General features: G+C 29.1%; 2 protein-coding genes and 1 long non-coding RNA gene across 8 annotated transcripts in view; 2 read left to right on the top strand and 1 right to left on the bottom strand.

The window, feature by feature from the left end:
* Window positions 1-5,675: 5,675 nt before the first annotated feature.
* Window positions 5,676-7,767, top strand: LOC149876889 (uncharacterized). The gene is made up of 2 exons (XR_016448314.1): window positions 5,676-5,792; window positions 6,134-7,767. It is a non-coding gene; the product is annotated as an uncharacterized LOC149876889 (long non-coding RNA).
* A 4,437-nt stretch (window positions 7,768-12,204) lies between these two features.
* Window positions 12,205-24,741, top strand: part of LOC149876887 (cell adhesion molecule DSCAML1-like) — a 34,004-nt gene continuing 21,467 nt past the window's right edge. For 2 of the 6 annotated variants that reach the window (XM_090074483.1, XM_090074481.1), the window contains exons 1-4: window positions 12,205-12,359; window positions 14,633-17,709; window positions 18,284-18,433; window positions 24,127-24,192. In XM_090074483.1, coding sequence (XP_089930609.1) covers window positions 12,328-12,359; window positions 14,633-17,709; window positions 18,284-18,433; window positions 24,127-24,192 — 3,325 coding nt within the window. In that variant the 5' untranslated portion in view covers window positions 12,205-12,327. Of the gene's footprint in view, window positions 12,360-14,632; window positions 17,710-18,061; window positions 18,192-18,283; window positions 18,434-20,323; window positions 20,491-24,126; window positions 24,193-24,741 lie in introns of those variants that run through there. The other 4 variants (XM_090074484.1, XM_090074482.1, XM_090074485.1 and 1 more) reach the window with 3 other exon arrangements.
* LOC149876888 (uncharacterized) lies at window positions 18,441-21,809 on the bottom strand. Its single transcript, XM_090074493.1, has 2 exons — window positions 19,321-21,809; window positions 18,441-19,183 (listed from the first exon to the last, which is right to left on the bottom strand). Exons 1-2 carry the CDS (start codon window positions 19,612-19,614, stop codon window positions 19,109-19,111), a joined length of 369 nt encoding a protein of 122 aa, XP_089930619.1. The 5' UTR covers window positions 19,615-21,809; the 3' UTR covers window positions 18,441-19,108.

Here is a 24,741-nt window from a genome sequence, read left to right as displayed (position 1 = left end):
ATACTCTTGATGATTCCAGATTTTGGCCTAAGTATAGTGTAACTACAGGGTAAACCATTTGTATTAGTATGAACTTCCAATTGAATAGAGTTTGGAAATATATTTTATAGAACATTTTAAAATGGGTTTTGTAAACCGTAAGAATATTCACCATCACCTAATAATACTTCAGTATGGTATTGAGTGTTTTCAGCAAGGTGTGAGAATAATGAGGAAGGTAAGAGAAACTTTTGTGTAAAATTGTAAGCAGAGCTTTAAGAGCCGTAAAAGAGTATTAAGTTTGATAGTGGAATTAGCTAATTTCTAATAAACGTTTTCTTCAAACAATTCATCAGCTGAAGTATTTATCTACCATTATATTCATTCTGTTTAAGAGTTTGATCTTTGTCATTAGTTTAAATACAAGAAGAATGAGGCTGCACAATCTGTAAAATTATTATAATGGACGGAAGATTCCATAAAGAACATAAATTAACTTTACTATTTAAGTTCTACAGGTTCATAGAATAAGTTATAGTAGAATATTCTACCAATACCAACTTTAGCTTTTTGATGTCAAGTCAATATTTGGTAATCCTACATTTTACCCCATTAATGCAACATTAAATAAACTGTTTAACATAAAATTGTTCAGTAGGGTATATTTATTATGATACTTGACGTTAGATTTTTACAGCTTCAATAGACACTAAGCATGGGAATTTCGGCCTTCGAAATCGACGAAATTAAACGAAATTCGTGTTTCAATTTCGGATCGAAATTGAGAACGAAATTTCGATTTTTTGGATTGTTTAATTTCGCGAAAAAATTTCGTATAATTTCGGGTCATTGAAAATAACGAAATTGACACGAAATTAAACATAAGTTTTAATTTCGAAATTCGTGAATTTGTAATGTTTAAAAATTTCGTCTTTTGAAATTCAATATAAATTTCGATACGAAATTGAAACACGAATTTCGTTTAATTTCGTCGATTTCGAAGGCCGAAATTCCCATGCTTAATAGACACATCCCGAATTCCAATGATGTAATGTTACGGCTTCCTGAAATCGAGGCGAACCATGACAAAAATTTTAGATGTTAAAAAAACATTATGCTATCAAAATTGAAAAAAAGATGTCAACTGTTACTTTAAATGATATTTGAAATACTGAAGAAGCTATTCCTCTTGTTTTGTCAGAAGACTTATCTGAAAGTGATTGTTTAGAAGAAAGTAATGTTTTATACCATATAAAGTTAAAAAGATAAATCAAAAGTATCTTTTACATAACAAATGGGGCAAAAGCTTGAAAGAAATGCCCTTATTTACCATAAAGGAAATTCAAAATTATCGTAAATTAAGTGGTAAATCAAAAGGACTGTCAATTAAAAAAACACTTTTAAGAGGTAGGAAGTTCCAAGAGGAGCGTTATATTTCATCAGACACAATATTTACATATTCTGCAAAAAATGTATTTCAAGCTAAAGGATTGTGTAAAGCGAGTATGAAAAAGGAAAAAAGGGAAGTTATTGTACACCTATCAAAAATTTCGTCCCATGTTATGTATGCTTACTGTTCTTGTCCAGCAGGATTGAGTGGATATTGTAACCATGCTTTGTTGTTAGAATTAGCTGATTACTCTATGAAATTTCTTAAAAAATTCCCAACTGAAATTTCTTGTACAAGTAAACAACGACAATGGGGGATACCTGGTGAAAAAAATATAAGTAAAGGTCCTATAATGAGCTCAACTTTAAGAGAGAAAATAATAAGCGTGGTATATACTCTACATTGTATGACCCTAGACTTTTTTTTAATGAACATCACATGAACTTAAAAGTGTTAGAGTTGGAAAAAAAACTTATTGAAGTTGACTACAAAATTGGGTTTGCCCATGTTGTGCCACCCATTCACACTTACAAATATGTAAATACAAGGTTTGGTCAATTTCCAACAGGCTCACCTCTTAGCATGCATTTGCAAGTTGTGGAACCACATTTTGAAATAATATCAAATATACAAAAATTAGCTAAAGATGAATCTACTATTCAAGAACCAGAAATTGAATTTGAGTATTTACCCTTAAAAGAAATAAATGATGACTATAATGACATCATTCCAAACTGTACATTTTCTTTTGAAAAGAAAAACTATTTAGAAAAAATAAGTTACATATTTAGAGGCAAAAGATATTGAAAAAACAACAGTTTTACAAAATTTGTCAGATAAACGGCTTGCAATACGAAGAAACAAAATTACTTCTAGCAATGCTCATAAAGTATATATTAAAACTAAAAATCTGAACAGTCTAATATCCGTCTTTACACAAAAATATAATTTGATTCTAAACTTTTTGAAAAAGCTGTACAACATGGTAAAGAGTTTGAACCAATTGCTTGAGACATTTATAAAGACATTATGAAACACAAACTTAATCATTCTATAAAATGCAGAGAAACAGGGATTGTTATACAACCTAAATTAACATGGCTTGCAGCATCACCTGATGGTATGTTAATTAATGGAGAGTTGAATAATGAAATTGGGTTAATAGAAATAAAATGTCCTTGGTCAAAGAGGAACTATACACCCAAAGAATTAGTACTTGACAAATCTTTTTATGTGAAAATAAAAAATGACAAACCAGTCTTGCGAAAAAAACATGAAAATGGATATTACACTCAAATACAAATGGCTCCAGGCATATCACAAGTAACATTTTGTGATTTCATTGTTTATACATTCAAAGGATGCATTATTATTCGAATTCCTTTTGATATAATGTACTTTAAAGATGTTGCAAATAAACTAAACTTATTTTTTATCAAATATCTTTTACCTGCTATCGTTGAACTTGAGACTAATAAAATTGAACAATAAATTATATGAAAAACAAATTATTATTATTATTATTTAAAAGCAGCTTTTTTATTACATTATTAAAAAATAAATTCTTTAGTTTCAAAAAATATTATGTTTTAGTTGAACCAATATAAGCCTCCTCTTCTGCAACTGCAAGACTTACATCCATATTTTTTATATTCTTTTTTTAAGTAAAGAAAAAAAACATTATTAAGACTAACAACAATAAACAAACAAACATAAAAAACATCATGTTCCAAAATATTTTTGTAGCAAATAAAAAACAAAAAAGTTAAAATGTTTTATTTTGAAAATTTATATTTTGTCATGGTTCGCCTCGATTTCAGGTAGCCGTAACATTACATCATTGGAATTCGGGATGTGTCTATAGGATATTGCTTTTTCTTTTATATATATATGAGTCAGGTTTGTTTGGACGGAGTATTGATAATTAAAATTTTGGTGCACTTTAACCGTTTTGATAAAACTTTTAAGTAAGGTTTGTTCATCATTTATCGAGCGATATGCATAGTATCCGACGTGGTAAAGTATTATATCGATATTAGTGATTGATATTATACAATTTCAACATTCTATAGTATGGTATAGTACATTACAAGAAATATTTAATAAAGCATTAACCTGGTTAGAAACCATGCACTATTATTGGTCACATACGAACGCTGGTAGAGATAGAAACTTACTACGTCAATCTAATACTGATAGAAGGCATGCAGTTTTAAAATTTTATTTAAAGGTAAATAAACATTGACATGGTCTTATGAGCATCTACTCTTTGTACCCGCAGCAACTAACTGTTGCGGAAAGAATTGGTAAATTATTTCGTAAAGAAATTAACAAAGATTTCCTAGCTCTTAACTAACATTAAACTTTATCTTTTTTGAGGAAACTGTTATTTTTTAATAATAAAACTGTGGCATGGCATTAAAAAAGCAAAATTTCATATGTAAAATAAATCTTGCTATACGAAAATGGCAAATGTTATTGCACTTATAAAAGCCAAACCTATAATTGTTTTTAATCTTAGATTAACACTTTTCGCATAATTAATCATCCGCATTTGAATGCTGCGTATATAAATATTTGTAATCATGCCAAAGATTCAACTTATTAGATTAATGTGGATTGTTATATCAGTTTCTTTTAAAAAAAATAAATGTTCTTTTGCACCCTGATGTATCATTTTACAAAACGATTTAAAGTGATCATCTTTTAAAATATCAAAAACTCCGAATTGATGCAATTGCTTCTTTTGGACTAGACATAATGCACCTGGATTGTTTGGTTGCCATGAGACAGTGAGTTGGTGGTAAAACGTTTAAAAAAACGATATGCCAACTAAATATACGACTTTCAATCAACATAAACTACAACAATACAATCATTTGCCAAAGTTGGCTTTTGGTTGCTGACGAATGTAACCAAAACAATATTACACTATTTTTGGCGACCGATGTTATGCCAACAAAATATAACATTGGCCAACAAAACATAACATCGATGAAGCAATTTCTTGCTGTTCGGGAATGATAGGAAATCGCCCCAACAACAAAACTCTGTTTTCTTAGAAAAATCAACTTTGCCAAATGCTAGCTTTAATGAATAGATTTGTAAAACTGCTTTAAAAGAGGAGCCTAAATTTATATTATTTAAAAGTGATTGAATTGTTTTTCGCTAGTCGTCCAATCCCTTGAAATTATAGTTCCATATAAAAAACCTCAAGCCATTTACTTATCCTAACCCTAACCCTAACCTTAACCCTAAATGGTTCTGCATCAATCACAACGTCAATCTTTAAGTTTACCGGATAAACGGTGTTCTTAATCAAGTTTTGTAAAAAAATTATTGGTAAGGTTAAGTTTCAGCGTACCGAGCATAAAATGATAGTTTGATGGGTCAACAAAGTAGCAACCAAAGGTTTTGAACTCATCATTCCTCAAGAAACCAATCCTAATTGTCGCACTATGATATCTATCCTTACATATTATAGTGCGACAATTAACATCTTTGATTGTCCCAGTACAAAAAAGATTAGCATTAACTGTTTAAAATAGTAGTACTTCCCAAAGCTGTTAAAAAGTGGAGTTGCATGAATAAGTAATTATTTGCTTTCCATCAAAGTAAATTGACTCTCAGTAATGCATAATAAGCATTTTCACAATACTTTTAGGAAGCCACAACTTGGTAAAAGATATTTATTTATTTATTTGATATTTAAGTTTACTATCATAATATAATTCTTACAGAAATGCTTAATGTTTAATGTTTAACGTCGTTTCTTCATTAGTTACTAGGCTTTGAAAGAGCGTGTTTTTCCGTTGCACGCGGCCGTTGGAGAAAGATCTCTTAAGCGGGTTGAAACTTTTTTCCTTTTGGAATTTAATTATTAGTTTAGATTTTGAATTTAATTATTAGTTTAGATTTTGAATTTAATTATTAGTTTAGATTTGGAATTTAATTATTAGTTTAGATTTGGAATTTAATTATTAGTGTAGATATATTACATAATGAATCATATTTAGAGAAATAATCATCTTATAATTTAAGTAAGTATATAAAATAGTTATATATATATTTTTATTAGGTAAAGTAGAAAGGATTTAAAGTAGAAAGGATTTTAATTTTTTAAATCGTTTATATTTTGTTTGTTTTAGTTTTTCTTTTTGCAGTTTTATTTTTATTATCTTATTTTTTAGAAGGAAAATAGGGGTGTGGATGTTATTTAAAGTTATACTAATGCTATTTCCATAAAATGATTATAACTACATTGAAATTTCTGTGATGCTATTAACTATTTTTGTTCTTTTTTAGAAAATTTAGAAAAATAAATTAAACTTTTGTGTCATCACTGACATAACATGTCACATGTTATTGTATGTGAAGGTTAAATTTTGTTATAAGGATTACAGTTCTTATGAAAAAAAAAAAGGTAAAGAGTATTGCTAGTAAATGTATATTTTATAAATTTTCTGGCATCATTTTTAAAACTTTTGTTTGCACACGTTTATTGTTTGCATATATGCTCTTTTGATATGTACGTGGTAATAATTGCCTTATAGTTGTTTTATCAATGTGTTTTTATAACAATGTAAAGTGTTTTTTTATTGTTTGTGTATGTGTTAATATGTGTTATATAATTGTTTCAAAAATGTGTTTAAATATGTATATAAGGTATATAAGGTATTTAACTTTATATACTTATTTAAACACCTTTATTGCGTTTATAGTTGGTACATATTTTTATATTATGTTGTTTCCATTTTTTCAAAGTGATGTGACTTGGTAAACGTGTAGAGCAAAATTTGTCAACTTTGCCAGCCAAGTGATGTACTTTTAACAGAGGGCTACACGATGGTGTTTAGTGTCAAACTGTTACTGCTTTAGTTCTAGCTGTTTTCAAGCCTTTATTATTAAAGATTTTTCTAAAAATACATAATAATGTATTTTAATAACATTTTGCGTAATGTTGTTACTTATGTATTGTTATATATGAATGTTATCTTACTTAAGTTATATTATATACATATTATATTAACTTATGGTGTGTACTATTGTTGTGTGTTGTTGCTGTGATGCTTTTTTGTTATCTTTTGAGTTTATAGACATTTGGCTTCTCTTCATGTCGGTGTCTATTATTAAAAATGGTAAATAGGTAATTTTTTAAAAAATCAATTTTTTTAATCATTCACTAAAAGCCAACACAAACTATTTTGCCATATAAAAATTTTTTAATATCTCAATATCTCCCAGCATAAATTGCTATTAGTCGCTATAATCTCCCTTCACATAATGAAGTTGCAGTTGTTGGTGAAGATGGTGCACCACCTGCTTCCAGAGAAGTTGGTATTTATCCAAGAGGTCATCCTCTTAAAACTATATCAAATATGTCTGTCAACTTAGATCCTATGGTTTATCCTCTATTTTTTCCAAGGGGTGATGCTGGTTGGCATAATCAATTGGTTCACAATCCTGAACGCGCTACATTGGTTAGAAATTATGTTACATTATCTCAGTATTAAAATTATAAACTTTCAGTTAGACAATTTTTTTCTTCACTCTTTTATGGCAAAAAACTGTTTCAGCAATATGCTGTTGATGCGTATGTTAAAATTGAAGGCCAGCGCCTTGCTATCATCAGAAATAACCAAAACAAACTGAGAAGCGAGCAGTTTAATGTCTTACATGAAAATGTAAATAATTAAATGCAGTTGATAGGTTGTTAAAAGATATTTGCAACATCAACTTTCCGTTCAGAGGATAAATCATTTTTTTTGGTGGTGACTTTAGGTGAATTCTGACTGTTGTGAAAAGAGGACAACCAGCTGAAATAGTAGAATTGTCTATAAAATGTTCTTTACATTGGCAATGTGTGCAGAAGTTTGCATTAACTGAAAATATGAGAGTACAAGATATGGAAGGTGAATTTTCCCAATGGCTACTAAAACTTGGGAATGGAACAATACCTGTCAAAGAGGAGGATTCTTTTAAAGGATGCATTGAAATATCAAATCAGCGAATTGTAAGATAAAATGAATCAATTGTTAAAAAGATTTTAGAGATGTTGATCAAAATGATTATTCTAAATGCGTGATTTTTAACACCAACTAATGTTGATTCACTATCAATCAATGAAAAGGTGCTAAATGTCTGCTGGGTGAGGTCAAAATTTGTTTGAGTGCTGTTCAAATTGATTCTGATGACCTTAATGAAAGAAATAACTTTCCTGTTGAGTTTTAGGACAGCTTAACTCCTTCAGATATGCCACCTCATTGTTTAAAATTGAAAATTGCTTGTGTAACTATGCTACTTATAGTTGTATATATGTTTAAATTATGTTGTTTTAAATTATGTTGAAAATTGCTTGTGTAACTATGCTGTTTATAGTTGTATATATGTTTAAATTATGTTGTTTCCATATTTTCAAAGTGGTGTGACTTGGCATTATGTTGTGCAAGATTGGTAACCTTACCAGCCAAGCGGTGTACTTAAAGCAGAGGTGTGACTTGGCAGCATTTAATGCCAGGCGGTGCTTCTGCTTTATAGCTAGGTTGTATTGTCTAGCCTTTTTTAATTATTCTGGAAACACATAATGTCTGTTGATGTTTAGTGTAATGTGCACGAGAGAGTATGCAATATTGATCTTTAAATCTTGGGTGTTTTAATAGGATGCTATAAATGAAATTTATATCGTAGTTTGATTTGTATATATATATATATATATATATATATATATATATATATATATATATATATATATATATATATATTAGTAATGTTAATCCTTTTGTACTTCGATACAGATTTTATAGTTACATTTTCGATAAATGTTTATATTAACTGCCATGTCAAAATAGGTAACTATAAATAGGTTAATCGATTTTCAGTTAACTATAAATAGGTTAATCGATTTTTTATAAAAAAAACCTGATTACCTTTTATTGTAAACTTTTGTCAGTTAAATTAATATAAATAAATGCAATTAGTTTAATTCTTTTTTAATTTTCTCTATTTTATGCCTTAAAATTTGTTGTACGTAACTTAGGGGGTCTTTTTAAACAGGGGGGTTGCAACTAAAAACCTTTAAAAACATGGAAAATGCTGTGGTTTTACGCATTTGTCAAATATCGACTTTTATAAGGTGTTTAACTAATTAATTAGCTTAGTTTGCATTTGCAACACTTTTCAGGAAAGAAAAATCTCATATATATTAAAGAGAAAGAATTATTATACATGTAAATCATTGTTTTACATTTTATTATTCTGGTTAAAGGTCTTTCATCAAAAACTTGATTACTTTTAATAAAAATAACTCCATTCTCCTGACTACCATTAAGGCAAAAAAGGGGAAGCGAGGTCCTTTATTATTGCCAAAATATTTAAGAGAATTAAATTTCGAGCAACAAGAGGAATTTTTAGTAAATGGTAGCAAATTACTGTTAACTAAAAAATATTGAAGCAAAGAGGCCATATATAAAAATGGTCAGATTAGTGCCATAAATAGTATTGGTCAAACGGTCAGTTATTCTTCATAAATTTATTTAGTTATGTGCATTTAAAGTTATAAAGTCGGTTTCCTTTTTTAAAGAAACATGAAAGGGGATACCAAAAAATTAACTGATGGATAATTTACGTTCGCTTTATATTAATATTATAATTAAAGTCCATGTTATAAAAAATATAACAAGAATTAAGCTTTACTTTTTTGTCATTTTAAAGCATGATGAAGTGTTATTATAAGTAACCGACCGACTTTAATCGTATTAAGGGTTGCTTTTTGCTAGTTAGAAAATATTTAGCAATATAGCAATTTAAAACTTTTTTTAGTATTACATAATTTAAGATTCGTTTTTACCAGCTGTTTATATTGATTATCGAGAAATCGTTTTTTTATGACTAAAAAGCTTTCAAAAGTGAAAGTTTTGTGGCTGCTAAGAATCCGTATTGTGAGGGCAGGGGATTTTGTTGAATTAACTGAATTTTTAATTATTTGATTTTTTTCTCATGTTTGAAGGAAAGGTTAAGAGGAAGGTTTGGGTCTATTGTTGTGCGGATTAGGTATATGGAGGTTAGGAACAAGGTTGATGGTCTGGGGAGTACTTGGTTTGGAAAGGGCAGGGTTTGGGTTATAGAGTAATGTTTGGAAAGGTATATGGAGATTGGAAATAAAGTTGAGGGTCAGGGGGTTTTATAAAATGTTTTCTATGTTCTGTCCCTTTGGTGATATATAACGGCGCGGATATGGTGAAGTGCGCGGTTAGAGCATTAAACTTTTCAATAACAATATTTAACGCATATAGTAATAACAATAATATTAATAATCGAAATGCAAACAAAGTACTTACTTCTGGCTTTTCTTCTCTTACTTATTTTTCATGATAAATATTCTTGATTATTTCTCATTAATATATATTCTCTTAATATTAACTCATACAAATAACAATAAATAAGTACAGGTAATAAATCCTATTTAAGTCCCATTATCAACTCTTCTCATAGCTTTCTCTTTAAAATCTCCATAAATTCTTCTCATAAAATTCTCTTTAAATCTTCAAAAATCTTTTTCTCATAACATTTTCTTTTAAATCTTCAAAAACCCTTTTTTTCATAAAATCTTCTTTTAAATCTCTTAAAACTCTTTTCTCTTAATACTCTCTTTTAAATCTCTTTATATATCTTTTATCTTTCTCGTCGTCCTCTCTCTCCTCTTTTTTCGAGCTTTTTATAGTTTTCGGTTGTTTACGGTTTTGCTACTTATTCATCATTTAATTATATGACAGGCTGAATAAGTCTCCGTGCGTACGTCTTTTCTTGGTTGTTATTGTTATTTACTTTTCATTTCACTGTAACATTTATTTATGTGATAGGCTGAATAAGTCTCCGTGTGTACTTTTTTTCTTGGTAGACTTGTCCTTTTATTCATTCAAATGTTTATATGTAATATATATGTATATATATATATATATATATATATATATATATATATATATATATATATATATATATATATATATATATATATATATATATATATATATATATATGTAGTATGTAGATATATTCAATGTAATAAATTTTCTTTTTTTTCCCTCCTCACAGTATATATACATCAATAAGTAGCAAATATGGACTGTGATCTTTATGATTAAGTTAAAATTGACATAAATTGTCATTATTTACATTTCAAAAGAGTAAGACTCATATGATCTTTTATCAGCTCTGCTATTAATTTTTCTTAAAACTTGTATGAGTTAAATTCTCTTTGGATATTATCTATTTAGAGTCTCGAAAATGCTTTATTTCATATTTGACGCTCTGCGCAGAAACAAATGCGCAATAAACAAGGGGCGCGTTAGGCTAGACAAGCGGCGCGAAGAAGGTTGAAAGATATATATGTATACATATAAATTACTATAGATTAAATCAATAATGGAGAGAGTGACTAAACAGCTTATTTTTTTGCTGGTTTTACTTCTGTTCAACTTAAACTGAGTTTAGCTCTTCTCTTAACGTAATAAAACGTATTTTTACGCTAATAAAAATACATTACAAAAGAAATAACGACAAGATACATACGATAGTTTAAAAATTACAAAACAATTTCTGATTAAGATCTATAGAATCAGGTTTGAAATGAGAACAAGTTGCGAAATATTACTTTCTGCAACACCGGTGTAACTTTTTTGCTTCGTACACATTTTTTATTTTTTTAATAAGAAACTTATTTATAAGAAACTTGATTCAGAAGTCCTGAAACCTTAAGAAATTTAATAATAATATGTTACTTTTCGATAAGAAACTTATTTTGATAAGAGTTTGAGGATTATTATCTACTTAGTGTTCTCTTCACGGACAAACAAGAGGATTATATTAGATTGAATAATATCAATGGAATTCAAAAAAATTTAATTGATTAACTGTTGAACATTTTATCTTACTTTTTAACATGTTTTCAAGTTGCATTTTATATAATTTTCCTCTCTTTTGATTATGCGTAACTTGAGAAACTCTCAAAAAACTTGTAACACTAAAGAAACTTTTAATACTACTTTTAAAAAAAGAACCCTTAAAATAAGAAACTTTCTAGTTATAGCTCGTTTGCTTGGTTTCTTACAAAAAAAAAAAAAAAAAAAAAGGTATTTTAGGAACCGAATAAGGGGTTTAAATATTGTTATTCAATTTCTAAAAGCGTTGTTGCTATCTTATGGCCTTACCCTAAAATCATCATCATGAGCGTTTACAAATACTCTGAAGGAAATGAAATTTCTTTGTGATATTACTTAGTGAATTGATTTTTTTTCATTTTTAATATTTGCCCTAATGTTTACGTATTTACAAATCAGATTGTAGGATAAAAGAAAATAATAATCTTATTCTTACGGTATATGAAACTTAATTCAAAAAATGCTTAATCGCAATTGCTTAAATATGCTTATAAAAATTATCTCGAAAGAATGCTAGCATCCGACGATGCTTTTCAAGCAATAACAAGGATGTTACCATACCAATCTAATTTCTTAATAACCCAGCCGCGGTTTTTGCGTTTGCTACTGGTGCGTGACGAGGAGCAATTTAGAAGTGATAGTTTGTTTTTTTATTTGTGCCAAAGCTGAAGTGCGACCACGTTTTGTCTGTCTTTTATATAAACAGCTATAAAATTTATAACTAAACAAAAACTTAAATTCGCGTTTGCATTTGAAAATATATTAACATAAAAAAACAATTATCATAAATACAGGGCTAAATTTTGATAAAGCTCCAAAAATAATATATTTAATAAGTGTCGTTTAAATTGTATTCACACATCTTGATATTGCGCATTCAAAGATCCAATATTTGGTTCAATGAATGCAAAAATCCGTGCCATAGGCTTGTGCATTTAAAATATTTCATATATTTAATAAGGTATCAGCCATTCAGCTTCATTTAGCTCAAAACGTAATAGTGTCAACGAAATCAACAAAAGTATGAACTTCCTTTATGTCACCAGCATCGTCATGTAAGTTGATACTTTATATAAATCGGCTTGTTAGCCATACAAAACCTTAACCTTATGAAAGTATGATAATAACGAATAGAGAATGAAATATCTTAGTTTTCTTGTTCATAAACGAAACAAGGGTTATGAAATAAATGCTTCAAATGCTTATATGCAATTAGAATTAGGTTTAGCTATGTTACTTGTTTTAGGGTTCCTAAAAAACGTTGGTTTAGGTTTAATTTACTCAAATCCTTTTTTTTCAAGTATTCAGAGCTACTTTTTTGTCCCATTCTAATACTAACCCCAGCCCAATGACAGTCCTTAGATAAGTTTTAACGTTAACTTAAGCAATTTTAATATAATACAAAATAATACAAAAAACTGGGTTTAAGCAAATTACATAAGCCGTAAGAGCAAGGTCATTTTCATTTACCATACTATTTTTAATTTTGGAAAATGTAATTCGTGCAACATGTAAACTTTATGGCAAAATAATAAGGTTAAAGAGAATATTCAGTTCAAAAATCATTTTAAAACCAACATAACATTGCTTCAAAGTATTTCTAAATGCTTTTCTTAGTGATGAAAGGGTATGATTTCTAAGATAAGGACAAAGCTAATATCAATTGAATAGCAGTTTTACAAATTTTAATTGCTGAGCAATTAAGTTAAGCTGTAAGAAATTACATAGTTATAGGATAAAAAAGCTTTTTAAAGTTTAGATAATTGCCAGATTTTTAATGAAAGAAATAACTTACGGTCTACATTTTAACTTTTACCCTGCTGACATTTTACAAGATTGATTTTTTAAGACTCCTTTAATGACTCATGCTATATTCTACTAAGAGCATGAAAGCACTCTTAGCCGTACGAGATGCTAGTTACTTTATCTGCATTAGAAAAAGCATTTACACTGAACCGTAGTCATTGATAATCCGTAGTCATATGAGATAATCCTATACATGGTCAAACTTTTGAAAATCATTATTACTAATCCTAGAACTCCCTTCCAGCAGTGGGAAATTATTGCTCTTATATTGACATTTGTTTTCGTGTAACTTTAAACCAGCAGAATAGAAACCATTCAGTTACTGTCTAAACTTCTTTTTAGATTTATTAAAAAACAGTTTAAACTGTATTACTAATATAGATAAAAGCCAGTATCAATTCCTCATAAAAACTCAATTTGGTAGAATTTTTCTCTTGTACCTCTGATCTTTGTAAACTTTTTATAACTTTTTTTTTCAAAAAATATGGCATGTCCACCGCCATGACCATCACAATTTGGCCGTTCTTTATGCACCTGATGTTGGTTTTTTGCTCGACTGCCCAAAATGCAGAGATAATATGGAAGCTCCAGATAAGCAATGCTCCAGATAATTAATCAACTCAATCAAAGTTTTTGCAATGCAGAAGGTTTCTTTCAAATTTCAAGGTTGACCAATCGGAATCAAAGTTCTAACCAAAAAAGCTCCAGTTATTTTTGGTTCTCTATTAATAAAACGCATTTTAGTCTTTGTTAGAATTATCGACAAACCTTTTTCTTAGGAAAATATTTAAAGTTTACAAACTTGATGAGAGAAAATGTTTTGCTATATTGTTCTAATGAAAGAATGTTTGCAGTGCTGCCAAGAACGATCTTTTCATTTATTTCACATTTAAAAATAATTAATTTAAGAAATTTCTTTTTTTAAAGTAAATATCTGAACATTTTATTATACCAAAATGTAAAGTAAATCAAAGTGGTAAGTTTTGGTCGTAAAAGTTTCGTTTAGCACTAATCTTTATTTTACTGAAATGCTCTGCTTCTTTTTTTTAAGGTGTTTGTTTTCCTTCCACAAACAGAAACGCACTTTTCTGTTTCTTTCCATGTGCACCATGTAAGGCTAACTGTGATTATAAAAGCTTTCTGAACAGTATTTGTGTAATTTTTGAAAAGTTGAATCATCAAAAGACATTATGTGGAAATTAAATAAACTTTTTTAACAAACCGGAAAAATACTCCGTTCCTTACACCACCTATTCGCCCCCAAAATATCCAATCTTTCGTCTGACGTTTTCTATGCATTAACTTCTTAATTCAAGTTAATAGAGTGCTATAGGTGATACAAAACAATTTATGCCAGCGGCAGTCAGCACCAAAAAATACATGAAGTTCAGCTGCATTGGTTTAAAAACTAATTTAAAAAATTTTTTTTGTTTTAATGTTTTATTGATCCTGGGTTAAGGTTTACATATTAATGTATCTTTAAAGATTTTTTAAGTAAAATATAATTAATAATTTTCTTTAGAATCCTGTTATTAAAAAACGGTGCGAAGACGAGTCCAACTAATTGTAATTTTTCTTTAAACGAGACAATTTGTGAATATAGTTCATTGACCGAAATATCAAACGGAATTCCATCTAATATAACGCATCTTACTTTACCATTAGAACTGTTACTTGACCCATCAGGTGTGTTTAAGTCATTATATTCATTAAGAAGTCTTCGCCTCAGATCAAGCACAATTACTGAAATTCCCTCAAACACATTTAATTCTCTAACTTCATTGACCGAACTTTACCTCAGCTTCACTCAAATATCAAGTCTTCAATCTGAAACATTCGAATCTTTAGCTTCTCTAAAAACTCTTGATTTGTCATCCAACAAACTAACCAGTCTTCATCCTGACTTATTTAAATCATTAACTTCACTTACAACTCTTAAGTTATTTGATAACCAAATACTAAGCCTTCCGCCTGACGTTTTCAAGTCCTTAACTTCTTTAAATACTCTTTTTTTATTTAATAACCAAATATCCAGCCTTCCGCCTGACGTTTTCAAATCCTTAACATCTTTAAGTACTCTTAGTTTATTTCATAATAAAATATTCAGTCTTCCACCCGACGTTTTTAAGTCCTTAAGTAATTTAAGTACTCTTGATTTATCTGCTAACCAATTATCCAGTCTTCCACCTGAAATTTTCAATTCCTTAACTTCTTTGAGCATTCTTAATTTATTTCATAACCAAATATCCAGTCTTACTCCTGATGTTTTCAAGTCCTTAACTTCTTTAAGTACTCTTTATTTATCTGATAACCAAATATCCAATCTTCCGCCTGATGTTTTCAAGTCCTTGACTAGTTTAAGTGAACTCTCTTTATTTAGCAACCATATATCCAGTCTTCCGCCTGACGTTTTCAAGTCCTTAACTTCTTTAAGAACTCTTCATTTATTTGAAAACCAAATATCCGATCTTCCGCCTGACGTTTTCAAGTCCTTAACTCATTTAAATACTCTTAATTTATTTCATAACCAAATATCCCGTCTTCCGCCTGACGTTTTTAAGTGTTTAACAAATTTAGGTACTCTTGATTTATCTGATAACCAAATATCCAGTCTTCCTCCTGACGTTTTCAAGTCCTTAACTTCATTAATTACTCTTAAATTGTTTCATAACAAAATATATAGTCTTCCGCCTGACGCTTTCAATTCTTTAACTTCTTTAAGTACTCTTGATTTATCTGATAACCAATTATCCAGTCTTCCACCTGACGTTTTCAATTTCTTAGTTTCTTTAGATACTCTTAATTTATTTCATAACCAAATATCTAGTCTTCCGCTTGACGTTTTCAAGTCCTTAGCTACTTTAAGTACTCTTTACTTATCTGATAACCAAATACCAAGTCTTCCGCCTGACGTTTTTAAGTCCTTGACTAGTTTAAGTGAACTCTCTTTATTTAACAACCATATATCCAGTCTTCCGTCTGACGTTTTCAAGTCCTTAACTTCTTTAAGAACTCTTCATTTATTTGAAAACCAAATATCCGATTTTCCGCCTGACGTTTTCAAGTCCTTAACTCATTTAAATACTCTTAATTTATTTCATAACCAAATATCCCGTCTTCCGCCTGACGTTTTTAAGTGTTTAACAAATTTAGGTGTTCTTGATTTATCTGATAACCAAATATCTAGTCTTCCGCCTGACGTTTTCAAGTCTTTAACTTCTTTAAGTATTCTTAAACTATTTCATAACCAAATATCCATTCTTCCGCCTGACGTTTTCAAGTCTTTAACTTCTTTAAGTACTCTTGATTTATCTGATAACCAATTATCCAGTCTTCCACCTGACGTTTTCAATTTCTTAGTTTCTTTAGATACTCTTAATTTATTTCATAACCAAATATCTAGTCTTCCGCTTGACGTTTTCAAGTCCTTAGCTACTTTAAGTACTCTTTACTTATCTGATAACCAAATACCAAGTCTTCCGCCTGACGTTTTTAAGTCCTTGACTAGTTTAAGTGAACTCTCTTTATTTAACAACCATATATCCAGTCTTCCGTCTGACGTTTTCAAGTCCTTAACTTCTTTAAGAACTCTTCATTTATTTGAAAACCAAATATCCGATTTTCCGCCTGACGTTTTCAAGTCCTTAACTCATTTAAATACTCTTAATTTATTTCATAACCAAATATCCCGTCTTCCGCCTGACGTTTTTAAGTGTTTAACAAATTTAGGTATTCTTGATTTATCTGATAACCAAATATCTAGTCTTCCGCCTGACGTTTTCAAGTCTTTAACTTCTTTAAGTATTCTTAAACTATTTCATAACCAAATATCCATTCTTCCGCCTGACGTTTTCAAGTCTTTAACTTCTTTAAGTACTCTTGATTTATCTGATAACCAATTATCCAGTCTTCCATCTGAAATTTTCAGTTCCTTAACTTCTTTGAGCATTCTTAATTTATTTTATAACCAAATATCCAGTCTTCCGCCTGACGTTTTCAAGTCCTTATCTAATTTAAATATTCTTTACTTATCTGGTAATCAAATATCTAGTCTTCCGCCTGTCGTTTTCAAGTCCTTGACTAATTTAAGTGATCTCTCTTTATTTAACAACCATATATCCAGTCTTCCGTCTGACGTTTTCAAGTCCTTAACTTCTTTAAATACTCTTTATTTATTTGGTAACCAAATATCCAGTCTTCCACCTGACGTTTTTAAGTCCTTAACTAATTTAAGAACTCTTTATTTATCTGATAACCAAATATCCGATCTTCCGCCTGACGTTTTCAAGTCCCTTACTAGTTTAAGTTATCTTTATTTACATAATAACCAACTATCAAATCTTCCGTCTGACGTGTTCAACTCATTAACATCATTAACAAGTTTAGATTTGTTTTCTAACAAAATATCTGGTCTTCCGTCTGATGTTTTTCAATCGACGACTTTAAATGTACTTAACATCGATAATAATCCCATGAACTGTGATTGTAATCTTACAACTGCTATCAAGTTATTACAAGTAAGAACAATATCAATATTTGGCAAGTGTTTTGATGAGACAACAAGAAATTTTATTGCGCTGGGACAGTTAACGGAAACAGGTAAATTTTATGATTTAAATGAGTAGGTGTTCAATATGCACTATAGTAATAAATTCTTTTGTACTAAATAAGTTTGTTTCTATTTATTTTTATTTACTTAATAATCATCCACGTAAAAAGCATAAAGATTATATTACTTAGTACTGGTGAAATAACTATTTCGTTTGTTTTATGGGATTGTAATATTTATCTTACTATTTTACTCAAGGATAAACAACGTAAACCTACAAAATATGCTAAACTTTATGTGTTTATATAACTGTGTTTTAAGATTACCTATACTAATTTCCTTTTGCATTTCGGAAATATTTTAATGTTCTTGCAGTAAACTAAAACAACTTTGTAATTTAATATCTAAGTTTCATTTGAAGCCAAAGATGTTTAAATAAATTGTTAGGATTTCCCGGTCAGAACGCTAATAAATGATTATCCTACGAATGTACAAGAAATCAACATATATAAATATATACAACATATATAAAGTAATATCTTCATAATTTTCATTAATTAACTGATGATAGTCTTTAAAAGCTAATTTAATACTTAAATATCAATATATATACATTTTTTCTAGTGTTTTATAAAGATATGTGCAATATACTCCAGTATAACTGCTCAGCTATTGCCAACTTTGTAAATTTGAATGGTAGTTACACATGCATTTGTAAGAATGGCTACCAAACAAAATTAGGATTTTTTGAAACTTTATCAAAATTATGTGAAGGTGAGCTCTTTTTTATTAAAATTTTTTTTTTTTTTAAATGTTTGTTTAAGAGAAACTTTCTGTAATAATCAGGCAAGGCTCAATAGTGACACTCTACAAAATCATTAATTTTTTTTATATGTTGTTAATATTCACACTGGAAGCTCAATACTAAACTTTTTACAGAAAATATTCATTGGTTCTCTAGATATTAGAAGTCAAAGTTTGTCTAAATTTTTAAAAATATTGACTAAATGGTGCCGTAAGCATTTTTAAACTTAAAAAAAAGTACAAATTAAATACTTTAAATTAGGAATTACACTTGATTATTGTTTATTGACTAGTTTAGACTTAAAAATTATAAATTAGATTTTGAATCAAAGACTTTGGCCTGTCTAAATATCATGCATCAAAAGTACGCAAAAATTTATTTCCAGTCTTTTTGAATATTCGTTTTCATCTAAAGCCGCGAGAATCCCATAATTTTTTTTTTTTTTTTTAATTATAAATCTTCAACTAGTTAATTACCTTTAAATATAAAAAAAAAACTATGAGCAAGTAAAGGCTTAATCGCAAAATCCAACTAAAAATGAAAGTTTAGTCATTTGGCGTATTTTTCGTGACTACATAATGGCTTCTTCAAAATCATTTCTTGCTTAGAAGTAATCGCCAGCTTGATTAATTGGAGTCGGGGGCTTATTTTACATTAGATGTTGTCATCAGAATAAACAATGCAATCTTTCTGGTTAGGACAGTACCGTCTTCAGTTATCTGAAAATATTAAAACAAGTTATAAAAAATTTATGAATGGCATAATGAAATATAATACTTCTATAATAAATAATGATTTAAATTTTAATATTGTTATCAATGCTATTAGCTTTTAACTTCTTAGTTTTTTCGTTTACCTCTGCAATAACTCCTGGATACCATTGATTTCTGTGAACAATTGCCACCCAATCCTCTTTCTTCCATATAACAGAGAGTTCAGTTTCACGTTTAAGTATTTCTTCTTGATATTTCTCGGCTTCTTCATCTTCAAATTCATTGTTATCATTTTCTTCAATAGTCGGTACAGGCAATTTTCCAATTTTTAATTGATTACTCCATCTAGAAAACAAAGATCTTATTTGTTGGCTTGAAACAAACTCATCCGCGGTAAGATATTTTCTTATCAGTGTAATAACTTCTTCTGGTGACATTCTCTTTCCTGTATTTTCTCCATTTATGAAGTTTTCACAAAGTCGTTTTTTCTGCTTTATGGAAAAACGAAATGTCTTTCTTGTTGGTAATGCCCAACCTAACTTTTTGAACTTTTGAGAGTATATGTTGTTTATTGGGGTAGGTGTGATCTTAACCGATGCGGTTATACAATTTGAATGAACTTGCAAAGTTGCTTTCTACTTTTCAGTGTAAATCATTTTTTCTTTATCTAAAGAAGAAAATTCTTCATATCTTTTGTGCTGCCCTATCAACATATGTCCCTCTAACTCGATAATTGTTTCAAAATATTCCATACCACCTGTCTCTTTTCAAAAACGTAGTGTGTTTAAACCATAATTTCTTTTCTTATTTTTTTTCCCTGAGTTTTTCCCTGAAAGTTTCCTTCAGTATTTGTGAATGGAACAGTCAATTAAATTGATGGTTCAAGTGAAAGGTTGTTGTATAGCACTTTAATTCCTTCTCCAATGTCATAGTATCGCCACAAAATTATGTAGTCTTCTTGGAACTCATAGGAGTGGTAGTTGCTTATATTTGGAATTTTATGACCAGTTAAAGTAACATTTTCAATTTTTGCAACGCTAACCAAAGCGTTTTTGATGCTATATCCGTATTTCACTGTTTTTGCAAAATCTCCTACTGTTATTATGTAATTGCCAGCATCTACATAACTTCTCAATATTGTTTTAGCGGATGCACTTTCCCTATCGCATTGGTCTTTTTCACAGCAAGGCTCATTAAAGTCGTACCGTAGAAGTTTAAAATTCTTATTTTTGCAGAGCTTGTACATAGATTCGACTGAATAAATAGCATGATAACAGCTAGCATTATCTGACTTCGCAAAAATATTTACTATTTCCGGCTCATCTAGGCGAAACTGATTTAGAACTGATTCAGCAATAGAGATAACAGAGGAAACACCTTGATCGCATCGATACTCAATTGTTAGGTAAACGTGTTTTTTGAGATTATCTTATTTTAAAAAAAAAAAACATCTATGTGCATACTGATGCCTTCCTTTCCAAAGTAGTCCTTCTAGCCGTCTCAAAATTTTTATGAATAGTTTTTAGTTTTTAGTTTGGCCAATAACTTTTGTCAATAGTCTTTTAACCAAAATGCTGATTTGTCATCTAGTTGTTTATATGCATCATTCTTTGCTTTTTTTCGCTGTGCATCTCTTAGTAAGTGCTTCATATACTCTGTGATGCTGTGTATTAAAACTTTAATGTCATATAATACATCATTACCAACATTATTTTCATTTCCTATATGGTTTACTTCATCTAAAACTTCAAATAATTCATTGCATTCATAGCATACAGAATCATTCAAAATGCTACATGATTGCAATTTATTATTTTCATGATTAGAAAGGGCAAATTTAGATGAATGTGTTGCAGTTTCATTTTCCAAATCGCTGCAATGAAGCTTACATTTAGTTTTCAAATACCTTTTTGATTTTTCGAGTTTCTCAACAGTTAATTTTTTATTGAACATAGTTGCGAATTTTTCAAGTGCTGCAAATGCGTTCATCCCAGCAGCAGTCATGTGATTTAAACCAGCGAGACATTTTCTATGAGAAGATTTTATTGCATTTAGTACTCGCAATAAACTTGATTCGGACAGAGGTTCGTATCCAATTTCTTTGCAGCTTTCGCAATGTAAAGCAATGGTATGGCTGTTTTTTTGCTGTTAAAATGGCACGGGCTTCAGTTTCAACATCACAACTGTCATAAGTTCCAATCTCAAGCTAACTCATAACTCTTTAATACCTTAAACCAATTTTGTTATTTTGTTACTATCTTTTATTATTCAAAACCTAATTATTAAAACCTGATTTTAGCATTTACAAGATACTGTTATGAATCCATTTAAGTAAAAGTTTTTACTAAAATTGAAAAATAACCTTTAGGTTTGTAAGATGTGGTTGTATATTTTCAGTGAGTTGGCTTGTTTCAAACATTTCGTCTACATTTGGAGTAGATCGCATGTAAGGTCCACAATTATTTCTTTCAAAGCAGCAACATGTTTCGTAAGAAATATTTTTTCCTGACATTTAAAAACATGTTTTTGAAAAAAGTCAAAAATATAAACTAACTATACACGCACAAAATATCGGTTGGGTTTACAAAGTGATTAATCAAATAAAGTAATCATACTCAAAATCATACTCAGGAAAAATAATCAGAGTAAAACTTATATTCAAAAAACATGATTTGCTCTTTCTATTTCTTACATAAAACACTTATTATTCAAATTAGAAATCATCAAAATTAAGTATATGTTATTTTTAAGATACTATTGCAATAACCCATAGGTATTTTTTATAGATGAGATAGGTTAAAGGTCAGTACCCATTTTTGAAAATCAAATTTTACTGTAAATCCAGGGCTTTAGCCATTATGAGGTCACAAAAAAAGCGCTAAATGACTAAACTTTCTTTTTTGAGTTGGATTTTGCGACTAAGCCTTTACTTGCCCATATGTTTTTTTATATTTTAAAGTACTTACCTAGTTGAAGGTTTACAATTTAAAAAAATAATTATGGCATAATCACGGCTTTGGATGAAAACTAAGATCAAAAATGAAAAAAAAAAACATTTTTCGCGTATTTTGAAGCATGATATTTAGAGAAGGAAAAACATTTTATTTACCTGTTTGTTACTTTTTTGTCTAAAATAGCCAATAAACAATAATCATGTGAAATTGATATTTGATAGCATATGTTTTGTTCTATTTTTAATTTTAAAAATGCACTTGACTACACTTGGTCAATATTTCTATATTTTTACTCAAACTTTAAAATCCAATATCTAGAAAACCAATGAATATTTTTAAATATATATATATATATATATATATATATATATATATATATATATATATATATATATATATATATATATATATATATATATATAATTTGAATGTTGAGATCTTGTATCAGAGCGCATGTTAAATTATCAAAAAAAAAAAACAAATAATACGAATTCTCTATATACAACTATTAATTTATTATGAGAAATTTTCGCTGGATTATGATTAACAGCATCATCAGCTTGTAAAATTATTTTAAGTTACAAAAAACGGTTAAAATTAACTGATATCAGCAGCTGAATGGCTTCTTTCTTTTTTATCCTTACGTAAAAACGTCAAAAATGGTGTCCAAAACTTAGTTTTAACTAATTGCCTTTTTCGAGATTAATCCCGCCATTTAAAGAGAAATACTCTGTATCTCAAGAGCTTCACGGACCTTCCCATCAAATGTTTTTCTCTCTACTTTAAGAGTTTTAGTTCTCTTCCAATTAATTTCTACTGAAAATATGTGGCTGTTGCAGACTGATGATGCTTGCCCTTGTCTAAGCTTTTTTGCTGTTGTTGGGTTCGAGTTTTAATTTGTTAAGTCGTTTTGCCATTGTATTTCTTTAAACAATTACTTTCAATGAAGTAAGTTCCAGGTTGGCGTGGTAATTTAGATTTGTTTTTACACGTTAGCAGTGATCTTAAATTAGAATTCGATTTAAAAATAAATCTATGTCTAACTTTTCTATGTATTTTTTTATATTTGGGGACAGTGATGGTATCCACGGTATTGAAACTGTATGGAGGGTGTCACACTCGGATAGATATTTGTTATTATTTATGGACCGTTTTTTTTCTAATTTCGTTTGCAATACTTACCAGTTGGCTTTTGTCGTAAGCATTTTCGTTGTACATTTGAATTAAAAAAGTTCTTATTTTGTAAATGTAAATTACTACATATGGAGTAGGCTATCTTATTTTGTAAATGTAAATTACTACATATGGAGTAGGCTTCGTGAACGTAACCTTTAAATTTTGCGCTTAAAATTTTGGGGCCGTAATTTGATTGAGGTTTAATTTGATATTCGTAATGGCATCTTTTCTCTAAACTTTAAACTCCTAATTACCATTGGGGTTATTTATTACCGTTACATCGAGGAAGTTTACAGTTTTATTTTGATTTTTGGAATATATATATAATATATATATATATTCCAAATGGCATTATATAAATGCAGCTGTCATAATCCAAATTGAAAAAACATAAGAAACGTTTGAAAAAACTACTTTAACAATTACACACGCAAATATAAAAATATTGGGAATCTAGCCTTCTAATTTTTGGTCTATTTATGCAACATGTAACTATGCAACGTTTAGCGTTTAGCTTTTTTATATCTGTAAAAAAATCAAAAAAGTGAAATGCCTACGTTTTTGGCACATAAAATAAATACTGAAAACCGAAACATTTTTTGCAATTTGTAAACACTTTGTTAAAGTACCTTAAAGGCTCATTAACTATTCATCAAACTTACCTTTATGAACACCAATTTTTGGTAGATGCATGACAACTCCATGTTTCTTGGCACTAAGTGTCTTTTTTTCATGCAGACGTCCACCGCTTAAGCAAAACACTGATTGACTACCGTTAATATAAGTTGTCTACCAACATCAATTTCTTCTTAATTGTAGTGCACTGTACAGGGATAGCCACTGCCTTGAGGAAAAACACAAAGAAAGGTTTTTACACAAATTCATGTGAGTTGTAACTGTTAAGTTTTTTTTTTAAAATTGTGCAGCTTTTTTTTGAGAGCAAAAAAGTTTTCATACTTTTACGTCATCTACTGAACATTTGTTTTTTTTCCTTTCGTTTTGTTATGATTATTTATTTAAAAATTGGTTCTATAAACATGCTTTATTCACGCTATAATAAGGCAATTCTTATGGTGGACGCACACATTCTTTAAAACGGTTGTTTGCGAAGCTGCATTTAATGTGACCTGAAAAGAAACTTTTAAAGAATACGTACAAAATTTGAAGAGATTTCAAATGTAAAATAACTTTCTTTGTTGAAGAAAGTCATACAAGTCTGCATTTAAAATGCAACTACCTAAGTAGCACATATAAAAAGAGGTATTTTAAAAGATTATTTATAATTAAACGCCTCCAGTTTTGAAATTTTTGATACAAGAACTAATGGCTGTTTGAGTGATTTTGATAACACATTAACTTTTTCCACAAGTTTTTTCGAAGTTAGCATCACACATAACAGCTATAGACATTAGTGATTTACGTAAAGTTTCGTTT

This window comes from Hydra viridissima, unplaced genomic scaffold (assembly GCF_058129835.1).
Source record: "Hydra viridissima isolate aposymbiotic clone 2 unplaced genomic scaffold, HvirCarnegie_v1 scaffold_17, whole genome shotgun sequence".
NCBI lineage: Eukaryota > Metazoa > Cnidaria > Hydrozoa > Anthoathecata > Hydridae > Hydra > Hydra viridissima.
The sequence above is the reverse complement of the archived record's forward strand: the minus strand, read 5'-3'. Positions and strand labels throughout refer to the sequence as shown.

Bases quoted from the DNA above. Each gene is read 5' to 3' on its own strand.
- LOC149876888 (XM_090074493.1), bottom strand. From the start codon at position 19,614: ATGTCACCAGAAGAAGTTATTACACTGATAAGAAAATATCTTACCGCG. The intron at 19,184-19,320 runs GTAAACGAAAAA...TAATATTTTCAG, and splicing joins ATCCAGGAGTTATTGCAGAG to ATAACTGAAGACGGTACTGT.